This window comes from Hoplias malabaricus, chromosome 2 (assembly GCF_029633855.1).
Source record: "Hoplias malabaricus isolate fHopMal1 chromosome 2, fHopMal1.hap1, whole genome shotgun sequence".
Lineage (NCBI taxonomy): Eukaryota > Metazoa > Chordata > Actinopteri > Characiformes > Erythrinidae > Hoplias > Hoplias malabaricus.
Genome location: NC_089801.1, coordinates 34,790,116 through 34,811,766, shown reverse-complemented (window position 1 = coordinate 34,811,766; position 21,651 = coordinate 34,790,116). Strand labels below are relative to the sequence as shown.

The window sequence follows — 21,651 nt, the reverse complement described above, 5'->3', positions numbered from 1 at the left end:
AAACACTAAAAAATACATCTACTTTAAACAAGAACTTTGAGAGGGGAGGGAAAGTAAGAATGAAAGAAAAAACTAAAACATTTATAAACCCATCACAGAGGATTTCAACTTTGTTGAGTCTTCCTACTGACCACCGATCTCTCCTAGTTACCAGAATCAAAAACCAATCAAACAAACCATGAACTTATTTTCTGTATTAAATATTTTACAAAAAAAAACAGCCAGGGGTTTAGTGCTGTCACTAGAGAAATGCCACGGGTTAACTAAGTAGTAATAGCGTGTAGAGCAGATAAACATGCCTCAAAACAGTGGTTTAAGGCCATAAATGAGGAAATCACACCCCAAAAAAAAAAAAAAACACAACCACAGCACACTCTACCTGAAACTGGATGTGGCCCATGTGTAGCACATATCTCAAGGGTAAATACACTGGTCTATGGTCAGTCCTCCAAGCACAAGGCATTACATTCACTTGGCTGAAAAAGTCAAGACCTGATCCTAGGTTCACGTTTTTTTTCCTCTCAGATCAAAGGTCACAGGACTTCATAAGCCACAGTGTTTTGTTGACTAGGTTTGTGGAGACACTTTTAAAAGGGCTAACTGTATTTGGCTAACTGTAAACTGATGGTGTTTTTTTTAGCACATAAGCTTTAATTTGACTAAACTTAGGTTTCAGAACAAGAAACAAAGTGGGAAAAATGTTGCGAATTCTGAAATGTCCAGATTTCTGGGAGACATTTACATTTGTAAAAATAAAGGCACCCAAAAATGTTCAAAGGAGGGAAAGAATTATTCTCTTTCTGTGAATGGTTTTCTTTGTGGTTTGTCATCCAGATCTATTAAATGCTTACTACTTGATGTTTGACTTATATTTGACAAAGGTGCATAAAAGCCATACAGTAGTGCTCTAATATCCCCATTTTATTGAAACATGAGAAACAATTTATTTATTTGGTTTGAATTCTCTAGCAGTGGGTTGGGCATGAGGCTCTATACCAGTCACAGCTTTCCCCACCAGAAGTGTACATCCATTCCAGGACCAATAAGGAACCTGTATTTTTAAGGGTGTAACTGAACACACTGCTCTACAGCTTCTGTATCTCAATTCTGGTGTGATTTACTCAACTCCAGCTCCTCCTACCTTGAGCAAGCTGATTTAACACATCAGTATTGCCTTCAAACGTCAGAAAACGTTTCACCTGAAGAGTGTGATAGTGAGCCTAGATTACATTCAGCACGCCTTTTAAGCGCACAGCTAGTCCTTTAAACCTACAGGGTCAGGATGGGCCACTGCTGCTTACCACGAGCTAAAAGCTGTAGCTGTGAGGACTCATTGGGAGGAATGTGGTCAGTTGTGAAAGAAACATGGAATTAAAAGAAAGAATTAATAAAGCTGCAAGTGGCAATCAAAGGTTTCCAAGCACAAAAGCTCCAGAGGGTGCACCCCAGCACATTTGTTGCACATAAAAAACGTGTTTAGCTAGATTTAAAAGCCCCATATGCTATTAAATGTCGTAATGCATACCGTGTCCTCTCTGGTCCATGCAGTCTGGTCTGTATATGAAAAGTATGCAGCTTGTTTTAAACCTCACACTGTTGTATCATGAAAACCAACATATTTACATATATACAGCTATACAGCCTACAGCAGTTAAGCCCCGCCCATTTATGTTGAAGTTATAAGGAGTGTTTTAGCCTGGACTTCTCTTTGAATGAGGCACATTTCCATAGAGTCAACTACAAACATGCGTATAAACAGTAATGACAAAGCCTGTTTCAAAGGCATTAAAAAAGGTCTGAAAATTTAAAGTGTGTGTGTAAATATAAAAAAGAAAAAGTAGAATATAAGCCTAATTTTATTTGGGTACTGGAGTTTTCAATGCACCGAAATTAAAAAGGTGTTATCTGTGTCTATGTGTATTCATTTTTACAGTCTTTTTTTCAGTGTGTACATATTTAGGATCAGCTGAAACACCCAAGTCACTTGGTGAGCGAAGGGAAAATCCACCTGGCAAATTCTAAGTTTGAGCTGTTTTGTGAAAGTCACGGTGCAATATCGCCCCCTACTGATGACAATGTGACATTACACGGGAGCAACATGTAACATAAGACCGTCATGTCTGGAGAGGATGTGTATGAGCCGTTTTAGTGAGGGTTTATTCATGTTATAGTGCCCCTACTAAAAACCTTTAGTGCTTGGAACCTTAAAAAGTGTTAACGTGTATGTGATATCTGAGAGCGCTGTTGATTTTTGTAACGAACTCGATGCATACTGGTCCTCTTTCACTTAGACTGATCCTCCTCCTCTCTCCATCTCTCCCTCTCAGGGCATCATGAACAGCACACACTCGGCTCAAAAATAACTCTCCTATTCACACATACACCCACCCACGCTGCCTCTTTTATAAAGCTCACAGCCAGCGACGACACAGAGAGGGAGGGAGAGAGAGAGAGAAGAGCGAGAGAGGGGCACGTCAGCCCTATTCCCTAAGTAAAGTGATAAAGCACATATAGCCGAATGTACAGCTTTCAAAGCTAAAGCAGGAATATACATTGTGCTTTGAATATTATTAGGCCAGTAAAAGTATTACACATAAAAATCTGTTTCAGTGGAAGGTTACATTCATTAAATTATCGCGATATACATGTAGATATAGATCTATGTAATAAAATAATCATCAAATGATATATTAATTTTTGATTCCATCGCAAATAGGCACCCAAAAACGGCTATATAAATTCTGTTTCTGTAGCTTAAACTTTCTCTATATAGTTTCTCTATTATACACACTACTTCTGTGATTAAAATGCTTGAGGATATACAGTACCAGTCAAAAGTGCTCACACTGTGAAAAACGTTTTGGTATTTATTTATTTTTCGATAGTCAACATCGTCAATCCAGGTTTTATGAAGGAATGTGTTCAAAGCTTTAAGGCAAAATGCTAAAAATTCTTTAAATGTGTATATAAAAAACAATCCACTTTTGATGATGTGCAGAGACTTTAGTCCCGCCCCTTCATTTTAGTCTCTCCAATCACTGCCCTGGACTCCTGTTTATGTGCATGTGCAAAGACGAGGTTGAATGGGACAAAAATGGAACAGGGCTGTTTTGACAGTTGAGAACACTGCTGTGGGGCTTGATCCTTGTGGCATTTTCCAAAGATTCCATTAAGACCCCAGAAGTGTGTTAATCTGCAGAAGGGTAGAATGTCCATTTTAAAGAATGTAGAATAAAAACTATTGTAGACTGGTTTAATACTTCTTTGGTGCACTACTTCATATGACACTGGATAGTTATAGCTGTGGCTTTAAAACTTTGGGGAACAGCAAAAAACCTTCCTGTGTGTGTCCAAACTTTTGACTGGTACTGTGTGCTGGAGAAGCCGCTTGGATTCTGGTTCTGTGCAGAACACTGGGCAATTGTTACATCACAAAGCATGGAACCGGCTTGTTGCCATGGCAACCCCAACCACTGTCTGTAGGAACTTGCTGCGGTTCTCCAGCAATCGGCTCAGCCCTGAAACACACTGTGACTAAAACCGGGCCCAAGTGCACTCTTATTTTTCTGCCAGTTTTTGCACTTGGCAGAGAACTGAGCAAACCCGAAGCACCACCAGGGGTATATAAGAGATGAACACTCATGGACAGGGAACACCCATGATTCAATGTGCTAAATGATGCAATTTGGTGGCACCAAATAGCAAGAGTCCAAAATCTAAATCCAGTTCCTGCAATAATGCTCTATATAGTAATGTTCAAGTAGTGAACATGGATCCATTTTGGACACAGTGCAGCTTCGGGGCATATGTGGAGACCAAATATGGGGCCACAATTCCAGTGGCGAATAGACGCTGCCTTACACAGGCTTCAGGACTAAACTATTTGTTCCAGCTAATATCAGTTTAAGAGCACTTTCTTGACTTCCTTGATTGCACTGGGTTCACTTTGTCATATCAGAAACTAGCAATTTTCCTCCTTCCCTGAACCGTTGCACACGGGGATGATTGGTTAGAAAAGTTCATGGAAATGTTACAGCATCATTTGCAAAAATACACACACATGTACACACACAAAACCCCACTTCAAGGCACTGCTATAACAGTAAACATGGTTGTTTGGCTTACTAAGCAACAAAATGGCTGTAAATCCTGTGTAAATTACATGAGATATGAATAATAAGAATTTGAGTGTGTGAATAAACAAGAAAGTGACAAAACTTTATAATAAGGACGTGTATGAAAATCGAGTGAGTATTACTTAAGTGTAAAATTATTTTTCTTAACAACATGCTAAATAACTCAAAAGTCTTCATATTGTTGAAAACAAGTAAAATAGAAACAGACAGGGGTTTGTGTGTGCATGCGTGATTTCACAAGAATTTAGTCCAAAAGAATGTGAGAAATTAAATGCTTTAAATGATGCCAGTCTAGCGGCGATATATACTTTAAGAATCTTTAACAGACGCCAGGGTCTATACTGAACAAATTTTTAACATGTGACTAGCATTTGATTTAATATAATCTAATGCTACTGCACTGTGCATATCTCATAGAAGAAAAATAGTTTAGCTGATGAGGCCTCAGCCTCAAAAAGCCACTAGAAACAGGTTCCAAATGGTCAAAGTGCTTTGATGTGTTACAATCGCATAAATTTTTCATTCAACTATCGGCACATTGAGAGCATTTTAAATAGCAACCTTCTTATAGTTCTAGCTAATAGGGTCTTTACATTACAGTTTTTCCAATAATAAAGCTAAACCTGGGTGTCATTGTAAATCATGACAAGTGTATTACAATTTATCACGCTGCTTAATTGGATGCTGTAATCTTCATCATTTGAAACGTGATAGCTTTTGTTTTTTTGTATAACACTGGTGTATTGCGTAATGAACATTGTGAAAATATTTTGATGCATAATTTATAATCGCATTGGTACCTTGGTCTAACATTCCTGCCATAATATCCAACCAGATAACTGAAGAACTGATCAACTTCTCCAAGCAGCAGAAATTACAATGGACAATAAATATCGAAAAATTCTGTAAACAAAGCTTTTGGATCCACAGCAGACTGTGTGAGCAACTGGAGGGAGAAAAAAATGATTCTGATGCTTTTTCTGGATTTGCTAGTATTGCAGGCAACACCACACACACATGGCCAAAGGCTGCAACTCAAAGGAGTAGAGCCCACTCACACACGTCAACCTTTCTGCTATTGCTTTGGACCACACTATGTACTTTGATGTAGAGTCTTACACTCGTATTCATGTACACACACACACAGACACACACACACACGTGTGAGACCAGCCGAAATAACTTAAAAACAAAAACTCCCACGCACACCTGTTACCATCTAATAAAATTTCCTACTCAAAAAAGCTGGGTCCAAATATTCACTAAAGAAACAAATAAACAAGCCCAATTTGCACATCATCCTTGATGCACTTTAGAAAGACTAATCAGAATATTAAAAACAACATTTCTCATAAGGCTGCTTCCCACATTTCACACCAGGGAGTGATTTTGGCAGCATAAACACACAGCACAGTTGTGAGAGCCTTTAAGAAACAAGTGTAAGATTAGCTTTGACTGAACAATGGAGTTATTATAACGCAGACATAGTGGGCTAATTGCACAAGAATATGGAATAGTGTGTTGAAACTCACTTCAAAATTTTCCATTTTCAACAAGGCAGGGATGCTATATACAGTGGCACACATTCACAACTGGACAATACATTCATGCTGCCAAAAATACAAAGAGAAACAAAACAGAAAATCAAAATGAACTTCAATTCATCTCCCTGACCTCGTAATCTGACTGGGTTAAAGGGGATCTCCCCCTCTGTGAAAACTTCAAAACGAGAACAGCACAAATACAGCACATATTGCAATAGAACAGCAAGAGATACAGTAGATTATTAAAGTAAGAATAATACCAAATACCTATACATACAGAGAATATCAAACTGCTCAAGATATACTGTTCTGACAAAGAGGGAAAAAAAAGGCATTCTCAAAAGCTAAGTCAGAGAGAGACTGCTGTGTAATAGTGGTTACACTTCTGTGCCCTACAGTCCAAAAAGCGCAAGGCTAAATTCAGTTTGTTAAAGCAGAGACTACTGAGAGCGCTTTGACCATATGCATGGTCAGTTGACTTCTTGTTGTCAACTTCTCCATTTCTTGGCTGTACAGCTAAGAGCAAAATTAACAAAATAGGCAACCCAGCTCAAAATATGACAACTATGTGAGATCTGCCTAAAACTGTTCTAATCGTCTGTTGAAACAAACAAACAAAAAAACAAAATAAAACCGTAAAATCACTGATATTTTGAACCCTTAAATGCAACTGATGACCAAACGACTAGGCTACTGCACTATACAGTACATTGGAGAATGGAAAATTACAGATGCTGCAGTAAAACTCCCAACCACTAGAGGTGCATCCATCACCACAGAGCTCCAAAATATTTCTGCTGCTTTATGCAGCCTCACATAGCATACATTTTCACTCAGTGCTTCTGTGGGGATGCTGCTTCTTCATAATTCCTCTCTTCTCTTGTAATAAGGATGGAATGTTGAAATAAGGCTCTGAGTGAGCAGAAAGCAGACTAGTTTAAATCTGGCAATCTAGTTGAAGCAATAAAGAGAAAAAGAGTACTTGTTCTGAAGTAAAAGTAAGCTCTGTTATGGCCAGTATAGCAAAGGTGCACACACCCATACATACCCACCCCCCCCACACACACAAACTCTGTACAATAAGCTCAGAGTCTTCCTTCACAAGATCTATCACATTGATGCTCCACTATGCATGTTAGTGTGTTTTCAGGAGTGTGTGTGTGTAAAACCATTTCGTGTGAGCACTGTAAGTGTTTACTGTATTTGTATGTATGTATGTGTGTGTGTGTTAGTATATATATCCGAGGGAGAGAGACAAAACTGAGCAGAGCAGTGAGGACAGAGCTGCTCTATCACCAATTCATGATGCAGTTTCTGTTCAGGGTCATGAAGTAAACCTGGCTGCTCCCTCCAGATCGCACAGATGCAAAGAACACCTGAAAGAGAGGGAAAGACGGGACCAATGACTTCAGAATAACACATGTCTGTATATCAGTTTTTAATGTTTGACCAAATTGTCCAACAGATTCCTGTTGTAAAGGAGTGAAAATGGGGTAAAGACTAGTTGTAGCAAAATTAAAGTGTTTAAAGTGATAGGAAAAGTGTGTACATGCAGGTTTGTAACAGACCTTGTCATTCCTTTCACAGAGGAACTTGAGTCTTTGAGCTCTCTTATGCATGAAGACCCCATCTAGGTGTCCTGTCTCCACAGAGCGGATTTCTATAGCCTTCTCACCCCATCCCATGATCTGATTAGAACAGATATGCGCTATAAAAAGAGAAAGAGTGAGAGAGAGAGAGGAATACAGAGGCTTTAATTTATATGGAAAAAATACTATGATAGATTTTATTGTGATTATATTGAATATTTTGACAGGAATATCCTATGACATATCAAAACAATTATGTGCTGCCTTACTTTAACAAAATTCTTGGATCATGAAAATTGTCCTGATTCAGAAAGAGACTACACATATTGTATACATTTTATAAATACTGAATTCATGAGCTCTCATGTGTTTGGGATGATCAAATCATTTACAAGAGCACACCACCAGCACCAAATGAGTGTGTGCATGTTTATTTTAAGGAGAGTGTGTGTGTAGCCATACCAACAGAGGTGGGCATCTCTCCCCACTGCAGCACCACATCTTTGATAATGCGGCCATAGGTGTTGACATACACTCCTTCATCCTCATAACACAACAGCATCTCCATCCCATCAGAGCTGGGCAGGAAGACAATGGCATGCGGGGTGACCTGAGACTGGATCTATTCACACAGACACACACAGATTTATTCATTTATTCCCCTGAGTTTACTCTAGCCTTGATTGCTTCTACATAGACAAGTAATATTTGTGGCACGAATAGTTTTGTGTAATTTACTGAGCCTCAAAACCCCCGCAGCAATTAAAGAGCTGTTCCTATCCACCTCACATCAATGAAATAATAAAATAATAACATAACTCATAGCATCAAATGCTGTTATATGTTTCCCAATGTTTAGGTTTAGACCCAGCTCATGAACCCTCAGGCAAATTACTAACGATAGTTCACCATCCACCACAAGGCCAATCAAATCTCATCACACAGCCTTTTGTTTGCTAATTTTTTGAAATGCCCTACTGTAGTCTTGAATGTCTCTAGGCGTCTGCAGTGAACGTCTCAGCCACTAGTGGCCGCCATGGTAATCTCTGGGATAGAGTAATACAGTCTGAGGCCAGACAGTGAAGTGTTTGGAAGAGTATATGGTCTGTCAGACATAAAACAGCATTAAATCTCATTTGGCAACTCACATGGACAGGAATATAGATGTCATAGTTGTTCCCAGAATCAACATCAATGGCATGGAACCCAGCACTTGACCCGTAGATGACTTTTAACCTCTGACCTTCCTCCACTGTTAGATCAACCAGTTGAGGTCTATGAGGCAGGTCACTAAATGACTAGAGAGAGAGAGAGATAAAGAATTAACTGTTGACAACTTCTTCCCAACTAAAACTGTACAAAAAAAGCATAATCCAAAAGCCTTGCTCATTAAAAATAATAATAATAATAATAAAAGATGAAAAAGATTTTTTTTTCACCTTGAAGGCCATAAATTTGTGGTAGGGTTTAGGAGCCCAAGCATAAACCTCCACTGCATTCTTCAAAGCAATCACCAGGAATTTAATCCGCTCATACTTCACTGTGAACACACAGAAATGCAGCATTAGTCTCACAGTAGGAAGGAAAAGTGGAGATTTAATCACCTTTCAAACCTAGGGTTGGGCTTTCTACTTTATTTTCCTTAATCTACTTTGCATGTCATTCTAACACATACTGTGCTGTGTCTTTAATTCATTTTCTTGCCAGTCTGGTAGTGTATACTTAACTACTGAGTGTGGAGTTTTAGTCACTTTGTAGTGTATAATTTTTAAAGTTAGAAATCATTCATATGTATTCATAATGTGCACGTTACCAGCACCTACTAGTCTACCTTAAATTCTGTACAACATTCCTTCTTGACTATGTAAAGCTGACTTACCAACTTTGTAGTGCACACAGCCCTCCATCTCCCCAACAGTGGTCCAGCCCTGCTTTTTCTCCACTTCTGGATCATTGTGGAGAATTTTATTCCTCAGCCAGGCCAAGTAATACACACGTACCTTATTCTTCTTCCCTGGGGAGGGAAAAAAAAGAAATGCTGAATGAGGTCTCTACTAGTCACATTATACCATGTCAGTTTTCTCACAGGATCAGTGATTGGCTATTTTGTCCAGCAGCCTTCAACCTGGCAACAGGAGAGCCAGTAGATTCAGTCATCAGTTTGAAATTCAGGTTATATATATATAAATTCAAGATTAAAAAAAGATTTCAAAACTATCGAAATAAGTGGTAATGTACTAAGTACATGGACAGTCCATAACACACACCAGGCCCCAAAACTAACCTGATATAGTGATGAGCAGGTTAAGTCCCTCCAGCACGTCCATCTGCTGGAACCGTCGAGAATTAATTAGCGGATAAACTTTACCCTGCCCGCTGCGGTCCAACAACTTAAGACCATTCTCTGTTCCGACCAGCAAGTTTACACCTGCAACACAGATATTTCAAATCACTGTAATCCACTCTATGGTCCCATTAGCCAATTTATATGCAAAAATACACACATATTACAACAGGCACATAAAACCCATACCCCAAAGTGCAGCACACAGGATCTCAGAGTTGAACCTCTTCTTGTATTTACGGATCTCCGGGGTATCACTGACGGGGCGAGTGTTTGTGGGATTGACATTAACCATGGAGCCCTTTCTCACCTCCAACTTTAGCTGATCAAATCTAGATCCCAGGCCTGCAGGAAGAAACACAAATTTGAACAGCTGGTAAAATAAGAATGAAGAACATACAGGTATTTCTCACAGAAACATTTGCCTATAACGCTCATATGCACAATTTTTAATCATATTAATTATTACTAGTACTGCTATTATCATTACTAATATTATTACTATCATTAACAATAAGAATAATAACAAACCTCCCACTGAGATGGTCTCCCCTGTCCCTCCAGATGGTTGGTACATTCCAAGATCAACAAAAGTAGTGAAGGAAGATTTCCCAGAGGCCTTGACTAATCCCCTGGATTGATACTGAAATCAATAAATTCACAGGATCTGAGTGACTCACAGTAAACATTGTTACAACAAATCAAGTCCTTTTACCTTGTTATATACGTAACAGACTAATGCGAGTTAAAATATGACCTAAATTAGAGCCAGGACAGTTCCAGGTGCAGAAAAATGTATAACACCCAGGCAGGCTAAAGGGCTCAGAGCAAATATCTGACAACATGGACATGTCACTTATTTACTCTTTACTTATTCACATTACAAATATTTGTTGAATGTATGAATACCAGGGCATTAAATAAATAATAATAATTTATTAATAATAAATGCATGTTTATTCAAGTTTATATGAATTATTTTTACATTTATTGTAAGGCTCCCCCCCTCCCGGTATATCCCAGCTCGGTCCTAAACTACAAAAAAAGAAAGGTGACTCACATCGTAGGTAGAGTCTTTTCCTGGAGATGAGTGTGAGGCGGAGTCAGTGGGGGAGTGTGACGGCTGAACCACGTCAGGCAGGTTGGTGTATCCGTTATGATTACGCTTTTCTGGCGTCTAAATACAAATGAATATCCATTTAAACTAGTCACCTTTTTGTGCAGTAGTGAAGTCCCATGCTGTCCAATGTGACCCTTCACACTTAGTTTCAGCTACTACATTTAATTTTTACAGTACGTATTTATTTACTAAGAACCTCACCCTCTGCACAAGCATCGTCTGGTCCCCATAACTGCCAGCCCGCTGCTCTTCATCCCCTCCTTCACCATCCTCTTCCTCATGAACCACCATTGTGTTCACAGAGTCAGAATCTGCATCACGTGGACTAAAAGTAAATGCACAGAGTGAATTAAATACAAATAAAAGAACACATAGAAGAGAAAGATATTTATACAAATAGCCATGACCTTTTCTACGTAGGTGACAAAATCAGACACAAACTCGTGCACATTTCCTTCCCCTTTCCCTTCCACTCCTCCCACTTTTTCAAACCATAGTGAGAGCCAGGTTCAGGACTGAACAAGTCTATTTTAAAAAGAATTTTGAAAGCCTGTATAAGCTGGCAGGTCTGGGTGCATTGTGGTGATTTACAGGCTTCAGTTTAAAAAGGAAAACATGTTCCATACCAACTAAATATCATTAACTACAATTAGGGCTGGACAATAATTCAATATCAGTATATAATCGCTACATTCATTACACGACACTATCACCAGTCCAGTGCATTCAATTTAAAATTTGGTTTTAATATATTAATATCGACACCCAATAGGTTTATGTTTGATGGTGATATCATGTTTCCTGTTTGAAGCCTTTCCATGGATTTTATACTGTTATTTATACTGTATTAAATGAACTTAAAGAAAGTTGAATGTGATTGTGTTGTTCCCCTTTGCTACTACCGGTCAGTGGGGCTCTCCTCTTCCTGCCCTTCTCCACTCTCGCTCTCCTCACTGCTCTCGCTGCTCTCTGAAGATGATGAGTAGTCATTGGCCTTGACCGGAGGACGAGGTTGCTCTTCTGTGCGCTCTTTCGAGTACAGCCCATGGTCCTGCAATACACAAACACACAGAGAAAAAGAGAAAGAAACCTATGAACATCTGAGTGCATCACAGACAAATACTTGTAAAAAGACATGCAGTGCACATAATCATGCATAATGGATTGTCAAATATAGCTGATAGGGCCAGCTCCATATATTCATACACCATATATTCATCAGGATAATGGAAGTGTCATTTGATACAGGACAAATGTCACTCTTCTTAAATGTAAATCATTCCAGGCTATATTGTAACAGAACATCAGTTATTCTCTTTAACATTGAGGAAAACAAAAATTCCCATCCATCTCCATCCTTAATTACTCAGCTTGTAAAAATATCTGCATTTTTTTTTAGTTTACTTCACTCATTGCAGAACATCAGTAAAATTAATCTGTACAATCATATGCACCGAGAGACAGACACCCACACACAAACACACACATGCAGGTACTGACCTCTCCTATTGCTCTCTTATAGCTCTGAGGATTGCGGAAAAAAGGAATCGAAGGAATAAAATAGGAGTGAAAGAGGAGAGGATTATGGGTTAGTGAAAAGGGGGAAACTGTTAGTCGCTTAGTAAGTATTGATAGTAAAGATAATGTAGTAAGAATTTTAAAAAAAGCCTGTACGTGTGTATGCTTTACCGCTGGTCTGCTCGGTCTGGAGGAGGTGCGGGACTCTCCTGGTTTGTGCCGGCCGTCGCGTGTGAGGATCGGAGAGGAGTCCATTTTAGATGAACCTGAACACAAGACATGTACATATAACATTTACCAAACACCACGCCGCAAAATACACTTTATATAGTATAAACATTAAATTATATAAGACAGCACCTAACACTAAAACCTGATTGTTATAATCGTGATCTCGTTACACTCGCGCACACACACAAACTCACTCAGGATGCGGTGTCTCTCCAGGGAGCCAGTCTGAGGCAAGTTGGACATTAGACTCAAGCTGTCTCCTCTTTCCCAGCGGTCATTGCGGCTCAGATCTGGATTACTGATACGCAAGGTAAATATAGCCAAACGTCAAAACAGACACTCAATATAAAATTATAACCATGAGTTTAACCAGCTGTGTCTCTTTGTGAATTTTTTGTTTTTCTCTATGTATGTAAAATGCATGTGAGTGTGTTACCTGGCTCGTACTGGGTGCCTGATGCCAGAAGACAGGTTAGTATTAAGAGCAGTAGCTATAGAGGCTGTTCTCTGAGGAATCTTGAGGAAAAAAGAAAAGGCATAAAGTTCAGAGAAGCAGGTATTTCTGAGCCGTCATTACAACCACAATATGTAATTAAAATAACATGCACTACGCTGCATTACAAATGCAGCAGGCATTATTTACAGAAGGTATTTTTAGTATCTCTGCCAGATTTATAAATACAAAATATATTTAGCTCTATTATAAATACAGTGTATATAGTAGGGCATTATAGACATATTCTCACTTTTGGAGGCTGCTCAATCTCAGGGAGGCGGATCCAGGGACCATGGTCATCTCTGATTGGACGCTGCTGTGGGGCGGGGCTCTCTGAGGTGGGGTCAGAATTCTGCCGGACAAGCTCTCGAGAGTGTAGTGGGCGGGGCGTGGGGGTGGGGGAGGGGTCCTGGGTGGGGAAGGCGGACATGGTCTTAGTGGGCTGATCACAGAGGGACTGAGAACGCGGCACTGGAGCAGCGTACGGCTTCAGGGGCACAAGGTGGGCCATCTGAAACTACGAGTGTCCACAAAGGAGCCAGACAGCCAAAGAGAGAGGAAGCAGGGAAGGAAGGCGAAAAAAAATAAAAAATAAAAAAAATAAGTGTAGCACACATTCGAGAAAGCAGGCAAGAGCAATCCGGGGTTAAAGTGGAAAGCGCATGAGCATTGTTTGTTTTTGTTTCATTTTGTAAATGCAGTCATGGTTTATTTGGAAAAGGAGGTCAGGAAAGGAGAGTAAATCCCACAGCAGGAAGGAAGGAGGATGTCCCCATTGAGTGTGAGGGACAGGAACAAGGGAGGTCCAGGTGAAAAATGGAAAAAACAGAGAGGAAAGAGATAAGGATACAGTCACTGAAGGGAAACAGAAAGCAGAAGTCAATGCAGAAAATATGTCAAGAGATGGCCACCTACACTCACTCCTGCCGCAAAGCTGCATTAGCCTTTAAATAAACACGCTACAGCTGCTCATTTTGCATCGTCTCTTAGCCTTGTGCATATTACACGTGCAGTGCCCATCTTTAGAAAACCTTTATTCTTACTGATCCATTCATCAAGTTTTCAGCTAATGTACCAGTTACTTGTTAAAGGCTTCTTTATGACAAAAATCAAGTTGTCCTGCTTAGTCGATATAAAGATTTAATTACACTTTTGAATATCCAAGCCTTATGAACATACATGCTCTCTAGTGCCGTTCAAAAAATAAATTCATATTCAAGCACATGTTAACACACCTTGCCCTGGCCACCCTGGGGTTCAACAGGTCTCTGCATAGGCGGAGTCTGTGCAGCCTGCACTCCTCCTGATTGACTAACAGAATCAGAGCGTGACTGGATATTGGTGTCAGAGACAGTAGTGCAGATTTTAGGAGATCCCTGCCTGTTCAGTTTACTGCGCTCTTCCACCTGAGAGAGAGAGAGAGAGAGAGAGAGAGAGAGAGAGAGAGAGAGAGAGAGAGAGAGAGATACAGAGGCTGTAATTTATATGGAAAAAGTACTATGATAAATTGTATTGTGATTATATTGAATGTTTTGACAGGAATATCCTATGACTTATATCAGAACAATGATGTGCTGCTTTATTTTAACAAAATTCTTGGATCATGAAAATTGTCCTGATTCAGAGAAAAACAGAAACTCCCATCTGAGACAAATCTGAAATTTGTTTAAGAGCTTCATATTCAGTCTTCTGCAAGATCAGTACCACAACATCACGACACTGATTAATAAATAAAATGGTGTTTAGACTTAATTCACATGAGCATTCATCACTACTGGGGTTCTCAGCCTGGTTTAAGCCCTGAAGAGAGGAGGTTGTTTATTTATGAAAACGAAAACTGTGCGTATGTATATGGCAATGAGTCTGAAGGCATATTTGATGCATTCATAGCAGATGTAGATGTCTGCACTTTTAAGCATGTTTACCATCCAAAAGCTAACCGTTTTTTTCATACCGTGTTTGTTCATATATGCGGTTATAATAAGCTAGATTTTTCTGAATATGTGATTACTTATCTGCTGTTAAAACATATCTAAATCACAGACATTCAGAAGATTCTAGCTGACATTAAAGTAAAAGAGTCCAGCTCTAGCACTGGAGAGCTTTAATCCCGAAACGTCTTTCCATTTTAACTCATTATTTAGTTATTAAATTTAGGGTGGTCTATGATATAATGTGCATCTACAGAGGTTTTTAAATGTGTATGAACCTCTCTGGCCCAGGCAGGCTTGTTGTTTTCCAGGTTTTTGCTGTAGTGGTACAGAGGCTTCTTGTCCTGTTGCTGCTGTTGCTGCTGCTGCTGCAGAGAGACGAGGTAAGCATGCTCCTGCTGGAGCTGCCTCTGTAATCTCTCTGACTGCCTTTGCTCCTCCAACTGCTTTCGCTTATACTCCTACACAAATGCAAACAAAAGAGACAAAATAATAGAAACATCACATTAACCCCATATACTGCAGGCTGTTATTTGATCACATAAAACGGCAGGTGTTAAACGACCCACGAGACACTGTGATAAGTTTATGGCCAGAGAAATTCACCCACATTCAGAGGTAGTCAGAAAACCTGTCAATACATGTGTAAAAGGAGTGCATATATATATTAGCAACCATTACAAAGTGGAAAAAATTATGTTTATCAAGCGCTGGCAAGCAGATCAGTGAGGAAAAGAACAGGGACCGGGGAGGGAAAAAAATATTAAAAAAATTAAAAGAAAAATTGGAGTGGAGAAGTGTTACCATGAGCAAGGCCTGCTCCTGAAGAAGCTGCTGCTGGAGGATTTCTAATTGCCTCTGCTCTTCCTCCAACTTATGCCTTATAAACTCCTACAGACAGATAGACAGAAAGAGCAGAAAAAGAAAGACATAAATAAACAGGCAGAAAAAGACAGATGAAAGAGGGAAAACAGATGTGAACAGGCTCGAAGAAGAAAAGTAAAGAAATAGGGGCTCCTCAGACTTTAATGGTGTTTTTAAAGTAGTGTGCATGTATAGACCAGGAGTCAGCAGCTCCTCAAAGGAGTGCCTATATATGTGAACGGTAGTAAATCTGTGTTGTGGTAGAATCAGGGTTAAGACCACATGCACTTGTGTGGGTGGGGGTGTGTCAAGTTTGAGTGTGTAAGTGAAGCAGGGGTGAGTTTGAGCCCATGTGAGTGGGTGCATGAAGAGCTATAAGTAGCAAAAGTATGTTGGAAGCAAGGCAGCATGTGTATGTGTGTGCATGTAGGTGTTGTCTTTCAGAGTCTAAATGTACAACAACATAAACAGTTGTTGTACAGTCAGTCACAATTACAGTCAGTGTAATTAAACTTTTTCAGGAATGATCAATATTTCATTATTTTTATATTAGTTTAATTATAACCATATTTTTCCTGATAAAATTTCTGGTTTAAAAAAAAAAAAAACACCCTCATTGTCTCTCTGTGCTTAACTTAACAATAGTCCACCAACTAAAAAATATCAACTCTGACTTTATATCTACAATGAGCCAATAAGGTAGGTGTGTCTACCTGAGTGGACAATGAGTAGACACAGTGATAAAAACTTGAGCAGATCCACTCGTATCAGCGCACATACACTAACACATCAGTGTCACTGTGGTGCTGAGAATGACTTGTTTTCTGAGGGTCCAGACCATTGAAGAACAGGGTTAAAACAAAGTTTGACAAAGTATGCAGAGCAAGAGATAGACTAAAGCCTCTAACTGTAGAACTACAAAATGGACAGAGTGTAGAAACAAGGATCCTATAGATGTGGTCATAATGTTATGTTTGATCAGAGTAAGTGCAAGGCTCAGCACCACTTTTCTGAGCATGTGCATGTGTAAATAATGTGTTTAAGTGTGTAAGGCATCTGTTTGTGTGTGTTAAAAGTGTCACCTATCAGGGGTGTCTCTTTTCCTCTAAAGAAAAGCTTGGCTTGCTAATTCATGCCGATTGGTCTTTTGTGTTTTTGTTACTTTGAATTCTACTCAATGTGGGACTCCTCACTCTCACACACACACACCATACACACAACTGCGTTGAGAGCCTGCTGCCATAGCAACCACTTCATAGGCATGCCAGGGCAGTAGTGGGTGTATGGATCACCCACGCTGCACAGTGATTGGCTGAGTCACACTGCTCCCTGAGCTATGATTGGCTGACCTGCTCTCTCTCAGCCATCCTCCGATCCTCCTCTCGCCTCATGTCGTCGAGCCGTCGGTGAGGAGCCTTCTCCTGCTGCTGCCGCACCATTTCTCTCTCCTTCCTCTGTTGCTGTGTGTGAGTGGTGTGAGAGAGAGAGAGAGAGAGAGAGGGGCAATGAGTCACTAACATATCTGGCTGAAATAATAAGTGGCTTCCTGTTGCTAAAAATCATCCAGTGATTTTGAGAAGTTATAGGAGAGAGAGAGAGAGAGAGAGAGAGAGAGAGAGAGAGAGAGAGAGAGAGAGAGATGGGGGCAGGTGAGGGGGGACTGATGAGTCACCTCTCTGCAGTACTAGATCTCTCCCAAGCTGTGCCCAAGTCTGAATAAATCCATCAATATCTCAGAGCAGTTAAATCCATCAAATCCTAAGAGCTGTTTCTACCTGTTACATCCTCATCACTGTGGTTATATACTGGTGAAACATATGTGGCACAAGAAGATGACATAGAACCAGTGCTTTAAACAGGTAGTATATAAATTACAATAAACCTGTATACAAATTATCAACAGAAACATGCAGTCTGAGCTATTCAGCAACTGGATACCAACATTTGATGCATTTAAGTAATACATGAGAGCTGGAAGAATTTATATGGGCCAGCTAAATGTGTTTATGTTCAATTGCAACACTATACGTCTACGATTATGTACACACCACTTATATTTTGTTAATCCATCTATTTGAAGCTGTACCAATTTTCTGGCATATTCAAATGTGCACCAACACCTTGTAGTCTCCAAAGATCTTTGTGAATCAAAATAGAGAATGCTATATTGTTATTGCTATTTAAATCAGAACTAATTCTGAATAGTTGCATAATAGACTGACACCAAATTGCATCATGATAACCATTAGCTGGAGAGTGAAGAGACCATCTTACCTCATGCATCCATTAGCAAAATGTCCGAGTGTTGCTTTACATGCATCACAGATTACACAGCGATTGGTAAATTGTGATGCGTGTTTACACAATGGATGCCAAGTGAGCATTACTATAGGTTTAAAGGATAACTACAACAAATAATAAAGACAACAATGATCTAAAGAAAGCACATCAAGTAAGAAAACATTAGCCTAATCAATTCAAACACTTCTTGCATTCAGAGAGAATAATGTTGACATTTTAAAGAATATGACATCATTCCTCTTCATTTATTTCCTAATTAGAGAGAAGATACTATTAAATATACACAAGTCTTCACTCATTTAAATCAGGTGGGGGTGGTAGATGAGTCCACCTGCTCTTTAGCAGCAGATGCTAATATTACACTGATATTTTAATGGAAAGTTTTACACTTTAAGGGTATAAATGCAAATTAAGCAAATAATGAAGGTTCCCAAAAACCTTCATTTAACTGGAAATAGATTCTGAGCTCTGTCATACACTCTCCATTAAAGAACCAACTCTTCTGTCACCCTCCTTCCATCTTTCTCTGTATAAGCCTCCAATACCCATTCTCTCCTGCACAAAGGCGGAGATAAATATAACGGCTAATGACGCTTATTAAATTACAGACTCACAGCTTCTCCTTTTGTTGTGGTCAATTACTGGGCAGCCCTCTGCTGTGAGCTCTCATTCGATCGCTCTTTGCAAAAAAACATTTCTCATCTGCTTTATTCTTGCACCGCACAGGAAATATCAGAATCAGTTCAAGTAAATTCAGCTCCAGTCAACCCAGATTTAAAAAGCCCAGAAAGCTTTGAATAAAATCAGTTCAGCAGTTTACAGCATCTCTAAAATGTGTCCATAAAATCAAAGACACTCTCAATGGAGTTTGCACAGCCATTTTTTTTTTTACATTGAACTTTTACTGTTATATTCTAGGGGTGGGAAATGTGACCTTTTTTTAAGGATAATGCAATAAATTGCACTGCATTACACTACTCTGAGTCTATTGTAAATATCACTAGCTTAAACAACACACTCTATATGTACTCTCACTTCAAGGTCCTTCTCAATCATCAAATTCTTCACATGCCTTTCACCTCTGGGTGTACTATTAATAAAGACTGGCCCATTCCAGACTACAAGACTTCTCTGTTCACACAGAGAGCCACTGAACAAACTAACCCAGCAGAAAGTACCTAAAAGTCTGAGTAGGACACACCTGTTTCTGACTCACCAGGACAGTGGTGTTTTTCTTTCCCTTTCGATTATTTCTCTAAACAGAACTCTCCTACATTAGACATCTTCACTTAAATCAAATCAAATCAAATTTATTTGTATAGCGCCTTTTACAACTGACGTTGTCACAAAGCAGCTTCACATAGTGTCAGAACAGAACATTTAAATCTAAGCCCAATGCGAGCAAGCCGAAGGCAACAGTGGCAAGGAAAAACTCCCTCGAGGCTGGAGGAAGAAACCTTGGGAGGAACTAAGACTCACAAAGGGGATCCATCCTACTCTGATCAAACTATAGATTGAATTTTAATTGAATTTTCAATGATCACCAATGAAGTGTCATTATGCTACAGTACAATAACTAATTAGTTGCTAATCTGAGTCCATTTCTACTTCAGTGTAGTTGAACTTAACATTCTGAACCCCTGTGTGATCCAGACACCAACAACCTTTGGCTGTTCTAAAACGCATGAAGCTGTCAGAAAACACCCGTTTTTTTTCCCCAGCTGGTTAAGATGTTACACAATGAGTTTCATCACCAACTCTGTAATTCTTTGTGGTTTGTGCCACAGTAACATGTGAATGAGAAATCAGGAGCTATTGTAATCTGTAATAGCATGACTTCATAGATCATTTGACAGGTCATAGACCATAAAAAAGGCCCTGAACCATTAATTTAAATCAGTGTTAAATCAATACTGCTGTCCTTAGTTCCCCAAAATGTAGTGAATAATTTAACACTGTGGTAAACATGCCTCTGTTACAATATTATGGAGTATTCTGGAAATTTTCCAAAAAACTTTTTTTTTTATATACATAGACCAGGGACCAAAATATCACTGCACTGATAAATTAAGTACAAAACTGAAAACATTTCACTTCCATTAGAGCTGGTGTAAAACAAACGCTGACATACAGTGGTTTTGGTGTTTTGGAGTTTTGTTTGTAGAAGATTAAGATGTGTTCCACAGAAACAGACTCACTGTTGACATTCCAGACTCAGGTAAATCTACAAGTTCACATGCTTCCTCCACATCCCTATCATTTGCAGAAGGATTTGTGTGCCTAACCACACTTGGCAGGCAAAAAAACATTCGCTGGATTTTGTGAGAAAGTTTGTGTTTGTGCATGTGTGTGTGTCTATGTTTTTGGGCAATGGGTGTGTGTCAAAGGCTTGTGAGGTCATGTGAAATATGCAGAAACTTGTAGACTTATTTTGTTCTTGTTATGTGCAGAGATCTGGCATTTTCACAGCCTCAAAACTGTTCTTTTCTTTTTTTTTTTTTTTAAATGTCTAAGCTTGATGAGTTATCCTAGCTAATTGTTGTTATAAAAACGGCAGAATCTCACACATTTTCTTTCCCTTACATTTATCATGTGTGTGACATTGTGTTAAGAAAACTACTATAAATCATTCCTTCCCTGCTATTTTCAAATCTCTCTTAATTCCTAAGACTTTCCCTAACTTTTTTGTGACTGATATATACATAAATTACCTGTATACTAACTGGCTGAAGAACAATCTGTCTAATGGCCAACAAGCCTAGTGCATTACCTCTTCTAGTCTGCGTCTCTGCTCTTTTTGCTCCTCAATGCGTTTCTGTCTGTCGTGCAGTAGCTGGCGTTTGTGCTCCTCTGGGTCACGGCGCTGAGCAGCCAGCTGAGCCTGCTGCCTTTTCAGAGCCTCCGACCGCTCCTTATTCTCCTGCTGCAGCCGGAGAAAATCCCTCCTCAGAGTGGACTCGCCTGGTACGTTCAGAATAGAACTACATACAAGCGAGAGAAAGAGAGAGAGAATTACAACAAAATTACCAGAAGACACTGGGCCATCCTGTGTTTATTTGTGTATGTGTGTTTTGTTTATGTACTGCACAGGTATAGTAGCACCTGGACTCTCGCTCATCCCCTCTATTCTCATCTTCTTCATCACTACCACTATACTCATACTCTGTCTCTTCTGAAGGAGAGAAAGAGAGAAAAAAACGAAACGAAACAAAAAGTGAGTTAGTACAGATCATTGTTGTATAAAGAAATCACTCAGTTCACATAAACAGTAGGAATATTTTAACGCTTTGTACAGTGAATATTTTAACTTCTGAAATGACAAATCATTCAGGAACTACTACAAACCTAGAGCTGAAGTTTTTATTTTTAGAATTTATTTAAACCCTTAGTTTTCCATTCACCATGATAACGGGCTTGTGATCTAACAGGCCAAGCCCCTGTAGGCCAAACACCATGATTTTAAGTATAAAACAGAGGCAAATTAAAAATGTACCTAGTGCTCTACTTTAAGCATGTTGCAATTTATGACAGAGTTGCAAGATGGAGAGGGAAATATACATCCCAAACAAATATCTCC

At 39.3% G+C, this 21,651-nt stretch overlaps 1 protein-coding gene across 6 annotated transcripts in view; it reads right to left on the bottom strand.

The window, feature by feature from the left end:
• Window positions 1–29: 29 nt before the first annotated feature.
• mink1 (misshapen-like kinase 1) overlaps window positions 30–21,651 on the bottom strand; it is a 39,014-nt gene continuing 17,392 nt past the window's right edge. The window contains exons 10-32 of one of the 6 annotated variants that reach the window (XM_066658759.1): window positions 21,177–21,246; window positions 20,845–21,055; window positions 17,123–17,233; window positions 15,714–15,800; window positions 15,188–15,370; window positions 14,214–14,384; window positions 13,229–13,495; window positions 12,919–12,998; window positions 12,677–12,780; window positions 12,408–12,517; window positions 12,234–12,257; window positions 11,636–11,784; window positions 10,935–11,058; window positions 10,674–10,790; window positions 10,145–10,256; window positions 9,803–9,958; window positions 9,554–9,697; window positions 9,149–9,283; window positions 8,709–8,809; window positions 8,418–8,567; window positions 7,732–7,891; window positions 7,249–7,388; window positions 30–7,056 (exon numbers count right to left, since the gene is read on the bottom strand). In XM_066658759.1, coding sequence (XP_066514856.1) covers window positions 6,973–7,056; window positions 7,249–7,388; window positions 7,732–7,891; window positions 8,418–8,567; window positions 8,709–8,809; window positions 9,149–9,283; window positions 9,554–9,697; window positions 9,803–9,958; window positions 10,145–10,256; window positions 10,674–10,790; window positions 10,935–11,058; window positions 11,636–11,784; window positions 12,234–12,257; window positions 12,408–12,517; window positions 12,677–12,780; window positions 12,919–12,998; window positions 13,229–13,495; window positions 14,214–14,384; window positions 15,188–15,370; window positions 15,714–15,800; window positions 17,123–17,233; window positions 20,845–21,055; window positions 21,177–21,246 — 2,990 coding nt within the window. In that variant the 3' untranslated portion in view covers window positions 30–6,972. The remainder of the gene's footprint in view (window positions 7,057–7,248; window positions 7,389–7,731; window positions 7,892–8,417; window positions 8,568–8,708; window positions 8,810–9,148; window positions 9,284–9,553; window positions 9,698–9,802; window positions 9,959–10,144; window positions 10,257–10,673; window positions 10,791–10,934; window positions 11,059–11,635; window positions 11,785–12,233; window positions 12,258–12,407; window positions 12,518–12,676; window positions 12,781–12,918; window positions 12,999–13,228; window positions 13,496–14,213; window positions 14,385–15,187; window positions 15,371–15,713; window positions 15,801–17,122; window positions 17,234–20,844; window positions 21,056–21,176; window positions 21,247–21,651) is intronic. The other 5 variants (XM_066658760.1, XM_066658763.1, XM_066658761.1 and 2 more) reach the window with 5 other exon arrangements.